This window comes from Dryobates pubescens, chromosome 4 (genome assembly GCF_014839835.1).
Source record: "Dryobates pubescens isolate bDryPub1 chromosome 4, bDryPub1.pri, whole genome shotgun sequence".
Classification (NCBI taxonomy): domain Eukaryota; kingdom Metazoa; phylum Chordata; class Aves; order Piciformes; family Picidae; genus Dryobates; species Dryobates pubescens.
Window position 1 is genome coordinate 41,903,963 of NC_071615.1, and position 14,435 is coordinate 41,918,397.

A 14,435-nucleotide genomic window follows, 5' to 3' on the forward strand; every position below is an offset into this window, starting at 1 on the left:
TTACTCTCTACGACTACCTGAAGGGAGGTTGTAGACAGACGGATGTTGGTCTCTTCTCCCAGGCGACCAGTACCAGAACAAGAGGACACAGTCTCAGGCTGCGCCAGGGGAGGTTCAGGCTAGATGTTAGGAAAAAGTTCTATACAGAAAGAGTGATTGCCGATTGGAATGGGCTGCCTGGGGAGGTGGTGGAGTCGCCATCACTGGAGGTTTTCAGGAGAAGACTTGATGGGGTGCTTGGTGCCATGGGTTAGTTGTTTGGGTGGTGTTGGATTGGTTGATGGGTTGGACGTGATGATCTTGAAGGTCTCTTCCAACCTGGTTTATTCTATGTATTCTATGTATTCTAAGGGTAGCGCATCTTGGAGCTGCAGCAGTGCGGTGCACAAGGGTAGCGCATCTTGGAGCTGCAGCAGTGCGGTGCACAAGGGTAGCGCATCTTGGAGCTGCAGCAGTGCGGTGCACAAGGGTAGAGCATCTTGGAGCTGCAGCAGTGCGGTGCACAAGGGTAGAGCATCTTGGAGCTGCAGCAGTGCGGTGCACAAGGGTAGAGCATCTTGGAGCTGCAGCAGTGCGGCGCACAAGGGTAGAGCATCTTGGAGCTGCAGCAGTGCGGCGCACAAGGGTAGAGCATCTTGGAGCTGCAGCAGTGCGGTGCACAAGGGTAGAGCATCTTGGAGCTGCAGCAGTGCAGTGCACAAGGGTAGCGCATCTTGGAGCTGCAGCAGTGCGGCGCACAAGGGTAGCGCATCTTGGAGCTGCAGCAGTGCGGTGCACAAGGGTAGAGCATCTTGGAGCTGCAGCAGTGCGGTGCACAAGGGTAGAGCATCTTGGAGCTGCAGCAGTGCGGTGCACAAGGGTAGAGCATCTTGGAGCTGCAGCAGTGCGGTGCACAAGGGTAGAGCATCTTGGAGCTGCAGCAGTGCAGTGCACAAGGGTAGCGCATCTTGGAGCTGCAGCAGTGCGGCGCACAAGGGTAGCGCATCTTGGAGCTGCAGCAGTGCGGTGCACAAGGGTAGCGCATCTTGGAGCTGCAGCAGTGCGGTGCACAAGGGTAGAGCATCTTGGAGCTGCAGCAGTGCGGTGCACAAGGGTAGCGCATCTTGGAGCTGCAGCAGTGCGGTGCACAAGGGTAGCGCATCTTGGAGCTGCAGCAGTGCGGTGCACAAGGGTAGAGCATCTTGGAGCTGCAGCAGTGCGGTGCACAAGGGTAGCGCATCTTGGAGCTGCAGCAGTGCGGTGCACAAGGGTAGAGCATCTTGGAGCTGCAGCAGTGCGGTGCACAAGGGTAGAGCATCTTGGAGCTGCAACAGTGCGGTGCACAAGGGTAGAACATCTTGGAGCTGCAACAGTGCGGTGCACAAGGGTAGAGCATCTTGGAGCTGCAGCAGTGCGGTGCACAAGGGTAGAGCATCTTGGAGCTGCAACAGTGCGGTGCACAAGGGTAGAGCATCTTGGAGCTGCAACAGTGCGGTGCACAAGGGTAGCGCATCTTGGAGCTGCAGCAGTGCGGTGCACAAGGGTAGCGCATCTTGGAGCTGCAGCAGTGCGGTGCACAAGGGTAGCGCATCTTGGAGCTGCAGCAGTGCGGTGCACAAGGGTAGAGCATCTTGGAGCTGCAGCAGTGCGGTGCACAAGGGTAGCGCATCTTGGAGCTGCAGCAGTGCAGTGATCAATAGCGTGACACATTACTGTTATGTCAGAACAAGTCACACACGGCCGTGTAGTGCACCTTATAATTAACCACTGATTTACAACAGAAATAGGATAGGCTGTTACATTCCATTAACTTGCCTTCCTTTCAGCTGACAGGCAGCTGAGGGCTGAGCACTTCATACACTTCCTGCAATTTCCTTCCCCACAAGCATTAAAATTGCTGTAATTAGCACAGATCAGCTATGACAGCAAAACTCTCATTTCATCTATACAATGCAGCAGGTTATAAAAAAATTGGGATTTATCAGTCTTATTAAGCAGCTAACCAGCAATTCTCTTTCATCATACATGCTCATATGGTTCCATGTAGTCTTTTCAGATCATTCGTTCACCTTCTATATGACTCTACAGAAAAGTAATGTTTTCCCAAGAACTGTGAAACAGGATGAGTTCAGCTGATGAGTCACAAGCATGCTGAAGAGGTATAGTAAAAACTGATACAGGTGCTCCATGGTTGCTGTTGAATGAGAGTATTTTCTGTCATGCTGTTTCTGAGAGTACTTACTGGGTGCTAGTCTGTATGAAAAAGGCTGCCTGAGAGGGAGTGGAACATGTTCCTTATGAGGAGAGAGTGAGGGAGCTGGGTCTCTTTAGTTTGGAAAGGCGGAGAATAAGGAGTGACCTCATTAATGTTACATAAAAGGTGAGAGCCATGAGGATGGAGCCTGTCTCTGCTAAGTGATGCAGCACAAGGGGCAACGGGTGGAAGTTGAGGCATAGGAAGTTCCATGGAAACAGGAGGAAAAAATTTTTCACTGTGAGGGGGACAGAGCACTAGAACAGGCTGACCAGAGAGGTTGTGGAGTCTCCTCCTCTGGAGATATTCAAAACCTACCTGGGTGTGCTCCTGTGTGATCTGCTCAAGGTGATCCTGCTCTGGCAGGGGGGTTGGACTAGGTGATCTTTTGAGGTCCCTTCCAACCCCTAACATTCTGTGATTCTGAGCACCCTGAACCTCCTGGTTGACTTTCTTCTGTTTTCCATGTGACAGCTTGCTGTCAGAGGTGTGCAGTGTTTCATTTGACCTCACATTTTGATTTGTCTGTCAGAAGCATGGACTTCAGAAAAGGCAATTTGCAAGGTTAGGGGAGTTTATACTAGATAATAATTTTCCCACTAGGTAGGTACTGAGAGATTTGGCTAAATGTGGTCAAGTCAGATCACTGTGGGACATCTTCCTTCTGACTCCTAGAAACACCTACAGCAGGACTTCAGGACTGCAATCCTCCTGTGCTTCACAGCACCTGTCCAGTTAATGAAAGCTGCAAAGAGAAAGTGTAATATTAAAGTCTTTCCATAAAGCACAGCACAATAAACCACATGGAGGTTTCTATTGCATTTGCTTGAAGCCTCAAGGAAATGTAAATCCGCTGTGATAAATAGAAGCTTAAAGGAGATCAGCCACTTGCCCTGGTGAGGCACCGAGGAGTCCACTCTATTCAGACCACAGACCGTGGCACGTAAATGAACCTGTGGGGATTATGCTGGTGTCTGCGGTGGGGATGATGAACAGCTCAGGTTGTGCACTACCCAGGACATTTGACCTTTCACTGTCAATTAGGAGAAGCAGTTGTGACACTGACTGTAGGAACGTGATCTTACCATGCGTTTTGCTTTAGCCTTTTGGATGTGTATTGCTGTGTCCTTGTACTGATCGGCCAGGGGGTGGCAATGTCAACCCCGAAAACGTTTTCTTAAACTTGCTGGTCCGAGCTCCTGTTCGTGCTCCTCCTCCTCTGTGCTTTTCCCCTTCCTCTGTTTTTGCAGTTCAGCAGCCTGTGCATGTATTTTAACTTCCTTTGCAAAAGTTAAGTTCAGTTTTATCTTCTGGGAGCTCGGTCCATTGCAAAGACTTCCTGATCCCACTAAAGTGTACACTTTTTCCTGCTCCCCCTTCATTCAGCTCCTTAGAGGTGCTCAAGTATACTTTTAAAGTGACTTATATTTCAGTGCCCGCTTTCCAATCAAGATTTCTCCTCTTCTTAAGGTGCAAATGCTAGAGACTCTGTCCTTTGACTATTTGAACCTTTGAGGTTTGGGGTTTTATTTGCTTTGTCTCAGGTCAATAAGCTTTGCTGTCCAGCTTCTTCATTTCCCAGCGTTCACCCTTCTGAAATAAAACATCTTTCCATTTCAGGTCTGTCATTTGTCTAAAGCAGCAACTAAGTTATTTTCTGTATTTCCATCTTACTTCACTATAAAACTTTCATAGTGGTGCTATGAAGTCTTCTGTAGAAGTACCGGAGCCCCCTCTGAATGAGGTGTTTCATGGCATGCTCACCAGCAGAGCTCCCACCAAGGGCTGATCTACTTCTCTTCCCAGTTTCAGGAAGCCACTGCCCAGCATGACGAAGCATGACAAGACAATCATCAGTGCTTAAACTTACATAGCGGAGTGCAGCCACCAGGACTGCCTGCAAAATATCCTCCTAGTTCACATTAATTTCTTCTATTTGGTACCATGGCAGTTACCAGCACTCAGGTTCCTCTCCAAGAGGGAGACAGGGGCACAAGTTCTAGGCAGAGGGAGAGAAGGGGCAGAACACCATCACACAAGCCTGATGAGAAGATACCTGCCCTTGCAGGCTCCCAGATGGGAGCCGTGGGAGATTTCCTCCAGAAGTTCTCCCCACTCCAGTAAGCTCTCAGCTTTATGCCTCTTATTTTTTGCAGCTTCTTCATTCATCCAAATCTTCTTGGAGAGACAGGCAGGGCAGAAGTGTACTAGAGCCTGAACTGCTTTTAAAGCTTCTGGGTTAGCCTCCCATTCACCTCTTTTCCCACAGCTCAGTACAGAGTGTGCCTCATACAACATGTTCCTCCTTTCAAGCACGAAACAAAACTCAGCACTTGTGGAGTACAGTGCCTGCTCTTATTAGAGCAGGAAGGAATAATTACAGGGATTATGTATGTGGTACTGAATGTCAAGGCTTATTAAAGCTGCTCTCCAGATCAAGATTCAATAAAGATCCTTCCAAGGTGCTGCTTTTCTGCCTGAAATTAAATTATGGTATCAAATACCTTAGAACTGCACCTTCCAAGTAACTAGTTCTGCTGGCATATTTAAGTTACTCATCTGACCATTACCAGAATACATCAAAGCTCCTCATGCTTGCAAGCATCAGAGGGTTTTGTCCAGTGCTGCTCCTAAGGTACAAAACACCTACTGTGCTCCAGCAGGTATCATGCATGCCAGGCTTTACAAAAAAGGTGTGTGGGCAAAAGGAGAAATCCCTCACTCAGAAAATTTTTCTTCAAGTTATTTGTCCATAAGAATATTTGATTACAGGGGATGATGCCAAAGCAGTGAACACATCCATTTAGAAAATGCACTGCAGTGTTTCAGGAGATCAGCAGCTGAAGCTCTTCTTGGGCTCAACAGTGTGTCCAGTTTGAGCCTTCTGAAAATGCCTCTCCAGCCAGTCATTTAGGAGGTGCATCCAGCCTCCTGCTCCTCCACACCACAGAGGTCAGCCCATGAAGAGGCTGAGTACTGGCAAAGCTCTGCAGCTGGTGACTGCACTGACCTCTGTCCTGACTCCTGTGGCTGTGTGCAGAACTGGCTGCCCTAGGAATGCCTCAATACAAGGCTGGCAGCATTAGAACACATCTGACAGTCAGGAAACCTGTCTTAGGCAAAGGCTGAAGACGTGATTAAAATCTGTCCTTAGGCCTTCAGTGAGCCAAGGAAGACTTGGACACCTGAAACATGTTCAGACTCATGCTAGATTCACAGGCAATGCTCTTGCAGCATGGCTTCCTGTGATGGCAGCAGGAAATGGCTCTCATGGATAACCAAAGCCTGAAGTCAAATGAGGCAGTCAAGAAGCTCTTTCCCAGGGTGGACAGTTATGAACCAAGCCTCAGATTTGTGAGAGGATTCATCTAGAAGTGAGCAGGTACCATTCGGCTGTAAGAAAGCTTTAACAGCCCTGCTGCTGTGCTGCCTTTAAACTGGTGAAGTTTGTAAGTGAGCTCCCAAAGCAAAACAGGAGAGAGATTTGTTGTGCTCCAGTTCTTTGCTGCTTCCCCACTTTAGACATTTAGAAATGCCACTACTTCATGATTACTCAAATAATCTGGATCCATGCCATTTGAATCCTAACTCCCATCACACGTCCACACGATTTCAAGCCGATCTTCACATCCTGGCTAGCAGAACTACTAAACCAGATCTACTCTTCCTAGACATCTGCCTCCTTGTAAGGCCTTTAGTAAAAATAGGACAGCTGCTGACATTTGGAGCTATGCTGAAGTGATTGATGCCGTGCTAAAGCTCATTTTGGCTTCATGCAGCAAGAAGGGGATGTAGGGATTCAGTGCAGTAGGGGAAGCACTAACAAGGCAGCAGTGCTATGCCAGTTGGTCAAAATGGGATAAACACTTCTCAGGTGTCAGAGAGGAGCTCTCTATTGCAGGACATACTGCATCAGTTTGACAGTGCCTGTTACCTTTCTCCAGTCAATACAGGGAGAGATGAAACTAGTGACTTAACTGAACAGCAGTGAAATTGGTTTGCTTTAAGGGCTGAAATGAGAAATGTAAATCCCAATGAACTAACAAATAAACACTCTGAGGAATATCAATGCTGTTACTTCTAGAAGTCTTTCCATTTTGTGATTCATTTCAGCAGGTCTCTCAAACACCACCGTTTGGGGGGCAGGACGGTCTCCTGTAAGCTGATGTTTGGACAGGCGTTAGGCTCAGACTTGACTCCAATGTCATCCCAGTTCAATTACTCAATCCAAATAATCAATTACTAGCAAAATCTGAACTGCAGGTTATTAGCAGTAATGAAACTGCAATGCATTTTCACACCAAAAATGAAAACATATGCTTGCATTAAAAATAAAATAAAATAAATATATGTATTTGAGGAATAAGTGCAAGATTCTTGACCATTTATATTCAAACCCACTTGCTACTGGCAGATAATAATCACAAAGAAACTACAGCAGTGAAAGCACAACTTTTTTGTGCCTAGCTACATTTTAGATATCACAAGTCACTGGCATCAGAGCTAGTCCAAGTTTTTGCCAGCTCCAACAGTCTCCCAACAGTTCCACAACCTTCAGCCCTTCAACTACAGCGCTGAAGAGGAAGCCATATATATACAAACACACACACCAGACACGTTTTTATAGGTACATTTTAAATGAGTCACTGCTCTGTTCCTGTTTTGATAGGAATCAGTGATGGTATTACAGTTCCAGGCATGAGCAAAGCATCTTTTCAGAGAAAGCACTGAGTGTTCATTATTTTGGTTCACTACTTGTACCACAGAACACATCAGAGTACCATACCCACACTGAGAACTTCCTGTGCTGACACCCTTTCATTTACTTCATTGTGTGTTATGGAGGTAAAGGCTGGAATTTCTTCTCACCTGCTCTGAAATCTTTCCCTCTTACACTAGAAAAACCTACCACTGTAGCCTAGACCATGACATCCTGCAGAGAGGGCTGCCAAGTATCATTCAGCATTAATGACAAGCACAAGAAGAAGATGGCTTGTCAGAAGCACAGCGTGACTCAGACCAACTTCCACTCCTTTCCACACCATTACATTTCAGTATTGTCCCAGCACATTTGGAGGAACAGATGATTAAACACAGCCTCATTTTAGGAACCAAGTTAATGAAGCGAGGACTGTGCAAGTGTAAAGGCTTGTTTCACAAAGGCTTCTGGAGTCACAGTGACATGTTTCCAATCAACCTGAATTAGCAAATGTATTTATTACCTGGCAGCCGTGGGTTGGGAGAAAACTCCCATACCAAAGTCAGCTTGAATACCGAGCTAGATTAACACAACACATGAACAAACAATTCTCACAAGCTCAATACAGGCAACTAGCTGTGAAGTCTGTAGAAACAAATGTAATTTAACTGATTAATAACTGCCTGCATTACCTCCAAATATCCCCTCACTGTGAGGTGTCCACCAGGCCACCAGGTAGTTTCATCTTCCATTAAGGGTTGTATTTTGGAGTGCCATTGCTTTCTTTTGCGCTCTCTCCCACATTGTGGGAAGAGAGGAGGTATTCCAATTAATCATAGAATTGTTAGGGTTAGAAGGGGCCTCAAGGATCATCACATTCCAACCCCCCTGCCATGGGCAGGGACACCTCACACCAGATCAGGTTGCTCAGAGCCCCATCCAGCCTGGCATTAAAAACCTCCAGGGATGAGACTTCTATCACCTCCCTGGGCAACCTGTTCCAGTGTCTCACCAGCCTCATGGGGAAGTTCTTCCTGACATCCAATCTGAATCTACCCACTTCTAGTTTTGCTTCATTCCCCCTAGCCCTATCACTACCTGGCACCCTAAAAAGTCCCTCACCAGATTTCCTGTAGGGCCCCTTCAGATACTGGAAGGCCACAATTAGGTCTCCTCAGAGCCTTCTCTTCTCCAGATTGAATAGCCCCAACTCTCTCAGTCTGTCTCCATTCACACTGTCGTTCCCTAAGCAATAACTATTCCCACCAGAAACCATTAAAGAACCCTTTCTATCTTTCACCCACTATAACTGAAATAGCAAATCTTACACATTCCAGGACAACCACAGCATTAATTTGTACCTTTTGGGAAAGAAAGGTGTGACCTACAGAAGAACAGAACTCCCCTTGAGCAGGGACTCTGCTCAGTAGATGCCTATGGGAGACCATCCTAGAGAGAACAAGGATGCAGGAAACCTGGTTATGTTCAAGAACCATCTCCTCCAGGCTCAGGAATGGTCCATCACAACACAAAGAAAATCCAGTAGTAGTGGCAGGAGGCCTGGATAAATGAACAAGGAGCTCTTGACTAAACTTAGATGTGAAAGAAAGGCATACAGGAGGTGCAAGCAGGAGCAGGGGGCCTAGGAAGATTATGGTTACACTATTCAAGCATGCATAGAAAGGGTTAGAAAAGCTAAGTGCAAATTAAGTGGAATCTGGCAAGGGAGACAAGGCCACAACAAAAGCTCTAGCAGAGACACCATCAACAGAAAGACTAGAGAAAAAATGGGCCCCACAGCTGAGCAGGCAAGAGAACCTGCTGGCAGGAGATATGGAAAAGGCCAAAGCACTCACTGCCACCTGTGCTTCTGTCCTTACCAGCAAGAACAGCCTTCAGAGTACAGAAAATTGCCCTAGGTGCCAGGCTCTAGAGGCAGTAACCAGCAACACAAAGCTCAGCTGGAGGCCTGGCCTTATTAGTGCACACTAAGGGTTGGCATCAGGGCCAGAACAGTTTAACACCTTCATTAATGACTCAGGCAATGGGACACAGCTCACCCTCAGGATATTTGCAGTCAACACAAAGCCAGGAGAAGACCCTGGTACCCCAGAGGCATGCTGACATCAACAGGCAGGAGATGCGAGCCAGCATTCAAACCCCATGAAGCTTAAAAGGCAACACCAAGTCCTGCTCCTGGACACAAGCCACCCCAGGCACCAGAGCATAAAGGCCAAACAGCTGGAAAGTAGCTTTGCAGAAAACCCCCTGGGAGGTCCACATAAACAAGGGGAGCACCAGTCAGCCACATGCACCCTTGCAGGCAACAGAACACCACCAGAAGGTCACAGAAACACAATGAAGGCTGGTAGTGTCTTTACCAAACCACTGTTATATGAAACAACTACCAAGTTGCCCAGGTAGTGCTACATTACTGGCAGGACAAAGACCTCCTGCTGCCTTCAACCACTTTACAACTCATCTGCTTGAACTCACCTTTCCCCTGTCAGTATTTCTCAGTCAAGTGGTTTCGGTGTGGTGTCCTACTTGGTAAGATTGCACTCGCAGAGCCTACGCTCTGTAAAATGGGCATTCAGCTCATTTAAGTAATGCAGGCCACCTTCCTGTGCATTCTAGATGTGCATAATGAAAAGTGAACAAATACATTACTACCTAATGTGTATTTCAAAGCCTGTAAATAAAGAAGCAAATTTTTCTGCTGTACAAAGTATTTACAAAAGCATACAAGTGGGGGGGGAAGCAACCAACAATAGTTTATTTTGCTGCCCAAATTACTAAACACTGACAAGAGAACCTGGTAGTGGATACATTCAGAATGTAGGGTTCCCTGCACAATTAAGAGAACACCTCACAGTAAAAAAGGTGAAATGCTGTGTTAGCAAAACAAGAGAGTCACACAACAGACTGAAGACTAGGAGGAGGTGTGGCACAATCATTTAAAGCCAAGTTCCCAGGTGAAGGCAGACACCTGAGGACTGACAGAGCTATTCCAGACTTTGGTGACTACTGAAAAACATAAACATCTAGTCTCACAAGTATACAAATGGCAATACATTACACATCTCTATGCATCACTGTGAGCCCCCAACAGTGGCACAAAGGTATCAGACGTAAGAATTAGGGTAAAAATGTCTAGACTAGAAATCAGAAGAGCTCTCCTTGGAGTGCATCTAAAACATATCTACAGTTCTGTCCCTTTCTTATCTGCCAGGTATTCCAGACAATTTAAGGATCTTTCACTCCCCTCAGAAAAGTCATTGCAGCTCTACAGCAAGTGGTTAGAAGCCACAGGCTTTTTGCAATGATGTTACCTGTTCTCACATGAAAAATGATTATTCTCAGACTCAGAGTTTAAGGGTAGCTGTTCAAAACCATTAACAGGAAACACCACCCTTTTATAACTTAGCTCACTGTTCTAGATCAATGTCAGCATTAAAACAAGTTCTCAGAATCTGAGATGATTTCTCCTGCATAACATTTTACCTGCATATTGGTGCATCCACGGATGATGACTGGAGTATATTCATCAGAATTACCCAATTCCCAGGCAGACAAAAGTATGGGATGGCTTAACAGGTTTTCCTTAAGGTTAGAAGGCCTCCACTTTAATATGCTCATCACTATAAAGTGATCAGGCAGTTCTTGAAATCCAAGAGGTCAACACTCAGAAATGGTGCAATAATATATTAGCTTTCAGCCCTACTTCCACCCTGTCCTCCACCCCCTCTCCCCCTACCAAGTAGAATTTAAAATTCTAGTCCCTTAACACTAACTCACAACTACCACTGTCACAAGCAAAACTGCAATTGACAAGTGTTTGTTATCCAGCCTCTTCTTGTTTTGACTTCAGTTATTGCAAAATGTTTCCAAAGTATTCTTAAATGAGGCCCTGCAAAGGCAGATCAGGAGGCAGCTGCAAGTTCTGCAGCTTAATATCTAGAACAAATTTCAAGGGAAAGAAGAGCTCTACGTTCAGTATCACCAAGGTTGGAAAAGACCTCAAAGATCATTGAGTCCAACCTGTCTCCACAGACCTCCTGACTAGACCACGGCACCAAGTGCCACGTCCAATCTCATCTTGAGCACCTCCAGGGACAGTGACTCCACCACCTCCCTGGGCAGCACATTCCAATGATGAATGATTCTCTCAGTGAAGAACTTTCTCCTCACCTGAAGTCTAAACTTCCCCTGGCACAGCTTGAGACTGTGTCCCCTTGTTCTGCTGCTGGTTGCCTGGGAGAAGAGACCAACCCCTTCCTGGCCACAATCACCTTTCAGGTAGTTGTAGAGGGCAATGAGGTCACCCCCGAGCCGCCTCTTCTCCAGGCTAAACAATCCCAGCTCCCTCAGCCTCTCCTCATAGGGCTGTGCTCAAGGCCTCTCCCCAGCCTTGTTGCCCTTCTCTGGACACATTCAAGTGTCTCGATGTCCTTCTTAAACTGAGGGGCCCAGAACTGGACACAGGACTCAAGGTGTGGCCTAACCAATGCAGAGTACAGGGGCACAATGACTTCCCAGCTCCTGCTGGCCACACTGTTCCTAATACAGGCCAGGATGCCATTGGCCCTCTTGGCAACCTGGGCACACTGCTGGCTCATGTTTAGGCAGCTGTCAATCAGCACCCCCAGGTCCCTCTCTGTTTGGCAGCTCTCCAGCCACTCTGACCCCAGCCTATAGCTCTGCATGGGGTTGCCATGGCCAAAGTGAGCTCCTGGCACTGGGACTTGCTGAATGCCATCCCGTTGGATTCCACCCATCTGTCCAGTCGGTCGAAGTCCCTCTGCAGAGCCCTTCTGCCCTCTAACTGACCAACATCTGTGTAGTGCTAGCTCATGTCTGCCATCAGCTGCCTAAAACCCTTCTACTGCTTGTGGCTGTGCCCTCTCTGGCAGCCATACATATTGAGTCAATCTGAAACACCGCCTGTGTATTGCAGAAAAACTAGTAAAAAGGAGGCCAAAATGTTCTGCTGTACAAAGTACTTACAAAAACCACACAACTTCAAAGAACCAGTTTATTTCCCTGGCCAACATATTAAACAGGACCAACTTGTAGTTTATACATTAGGAATGTTAAGTTTCCATGAACAATTAAGAAAACACCTCACTGTAAAAAAGAGTGAAATACTGCATTACGAGACTAGAACAGTGTCACACCACAAACTGAAGGAGGCGAGAAAGTGTGGCACTTTTCATTTCAACTCAGGCTCTCAGGAGAAGACAATCATTTGTTGACTGGTGCAGCTGTTCCACGTGCCCTGGGGAGCATTCAGAAATGCACACAGCTAGTCTGCAGTCTAACAAGGAGAATTAACACAACATCAACTACGTCGCCTCATCTCTTTTCATTAACCAACCAGCTCGAACCTGAATCACGTTAGCTGCTTAAAGGTTCCTTGTGCTTCAGTTTGAAGTCAAAAAGAGATACCTGCATTTTGAGAACTTGGGCAAAGCCTGCCAGAATTTTAGTGTTTTTGTTACAAGGTTCTTGACAATCACTGGCTGCAGAAAACTGTGGACAGTTGGGAATGACTGGGAGCACCTCAGATCTTTATCCTATTTCTCCATTCACTGTTATTGTGTCTGCTTATCAGCTAACCACTGGAGTGGTTTTGTCAGCCTCTCCAGATTTCTGCATTAGAATTTCTCATCTCTCTTTTTTTTTTTTTAATTAAAAATCTTAACATTATAAAAGTTGGTATCATACCAGGTCACCCAACTACCTGAAGGTTAAAGGTTAGGCAACCTTGAACAGACTGCTGGTTTAGAATTCCAACCTAGAAAAATAATAGGTATAAAAGACTAGGAATCTCAGTGCTAGTTATATTTACATTGTCATTTCCCTTTGTGCTTGCAAGTTGCTGAAAGTACACATCCTTTGGTAGCATTCTCTTAGTCTCAAGTAAGAGGTTTATGCTGAAAAGGTTTACACTCATGATTTGCTTGAGTCAGTGCAAAGGGCTCGTCTCTTCTTTCCCACACAACTCTGTGACATAAGCACATCTCTTTTCCACAAATAGAACCACTGATGACAGGGACTTTCCAATGAGTAGCTTTGTGCCTGGTGCATAAGAATCTGAGCAAAAACCAGTCTGCCACACAATCTGTAAGTCTGAAGAGGGATTCCTAGAGCAAGTGACAGGAACTCCCATTCACAAGTACTGCTCATGTATGGCTTTTGGCCCTGTTTCAAAGACACAGAAAAACTGAGATACATCTATAATTCAGACTCATACAGGCTTGAAGAAGTATCAACATTGCAACATGGACTAACTACCATTACAAAAACTGCCATAACATCAAACAGTTAACTGATGCTTCTAGATTTAACCTTACACATAAGCACAGCTTTCTCCTGGCTAACAGGAGAGAATCTTTGTTCTTCCGATGCTGTTCCAAAAGTTCATGCCCATACCGTGAGACTCCTCTTCAATAACACAAGTGCTTGCAGTTTTGCCTATGCCACATTGGCAGTGAAAAAGCAGGATCTGGGAAGAGGTTCTGTTTGATCCCATACTGTGCACTTGTAAAACCCACACACCTTGGTCAGTGGCTAAGCAACTGATCAATGCTTGTTAAACTGGTGAAGCTGTAAGCTTCCCCTGAAGCTGTCAGCAATCACCTGTATAAGCACACTAAGTCAAGGAGGAACTTTCCGAGCTATTAGAAGCTGATGCAAAATAGTTACAGCTGTTGTCTACTCACTATGACCCAAATAAGAATTTATGGGCTTGAGGTTTAAGGAAATAATGTATAGCATGTTTAGGAGCTTAATGTCCCAATGTACCAATATAAGTATAAACCTTTAGTATTTTGTTTTTCACATACTTGCCAATTTACTATCAATCTGTTGACAAGGTTATGCTAATACTAGGAGGTCGCTGCTGGTTTGGCTGTTTGCTTAAAACAGGTAGATCTGTTCTTTCTGTTCCATATATCAGTTTTTCCTCCTGAAGACTGCAAGCTGAAAACCTGTTGGACTCTGTGCCAGACACACCACCACGATTATTTGGAGCTGTGACACCGCTGACCTGTTCAAAGGATTTACTAAACACAGTGGTGGTTGTTCTGGCCAGACCATGGCCGCTAGGCTTAGGCAGGGACTGGCTGGTTGTCAGTGTCAGTCTCTTCAGAGAGACAAGCTCTAGGTTCTCACTCATGGCTCTCTGAGTTTGTTTCCTTGACAAGTGTTCCCTGCAGGTTTCTCCTTCTTTTTCTTTTCCTCCAGCTTTGCTTCCTCCAGACCTCCGTTGGCTCTTCCCTAAAAGGTTCTTACTGCTCACATTGCTGCTGTTACATAGAGCAGACTGACTTGTACTAGAAGTAGCCCTAGAGTAAAACCCTTCATCGGTTTCAGATACTTCCATCAGCTCTTCTTGAATTGCTAATTCAGAATTCCCTGTATGGGAGAGAAAAGAAAGAGAAAAGAAAGAATCAGCAATTGACTTTCTCACACTTACTGATTTTATGTACTGCTAGATTT

General features: G+C 46.0%; 2 protein-coding genes across 6 annotated transcripts in view; both read right to left on the minus strand.

Moving 5' to 3' along the window:
- Positions 1-346: 346 nt before the first annotated feature.
- LOC128897199 (keratin-associated protein 5-5-like) lies at positions 347-1,648 on the minus strand. Its single transcript, XM_054161282.1, has one exon. It carries the CDS (start codon positions 1,646-1,648, stop codon positions 347-349), a length of 1,302 nt encoding a protein of 433 aa, XP_054017257.1.
- A 10,344-nt stretch (positions 1,649-11,992) lies between these two features.
- HYCC1 (hyccin PI4KA lipid kinase complex subunit 1) overlaps positions 11,993-14,435 on the minus strand; it is a 37,799-nt gene continuing 35,356 nt past the window's right edge. For 3 of the 5 annotated variants that reach the window (XM_054161176.1, XM_054161178.1, XM_054161177.1), the window contains exon 11: positions 11,993-14,351. In XM_054161176.1, coding sequence (XP_054017151.1) covers positions 13,795-14,351 — 557 coding nt within the window. In that variant the 3' untranslated portion in view covers positions 11,993-13,794. The remainder of the gene's footprint in view (positions 14,352-14,435) is intronic. The other 2 variants (XM_054161180.1, XM_054161179.1) reach the window with 2 other exon arrangements.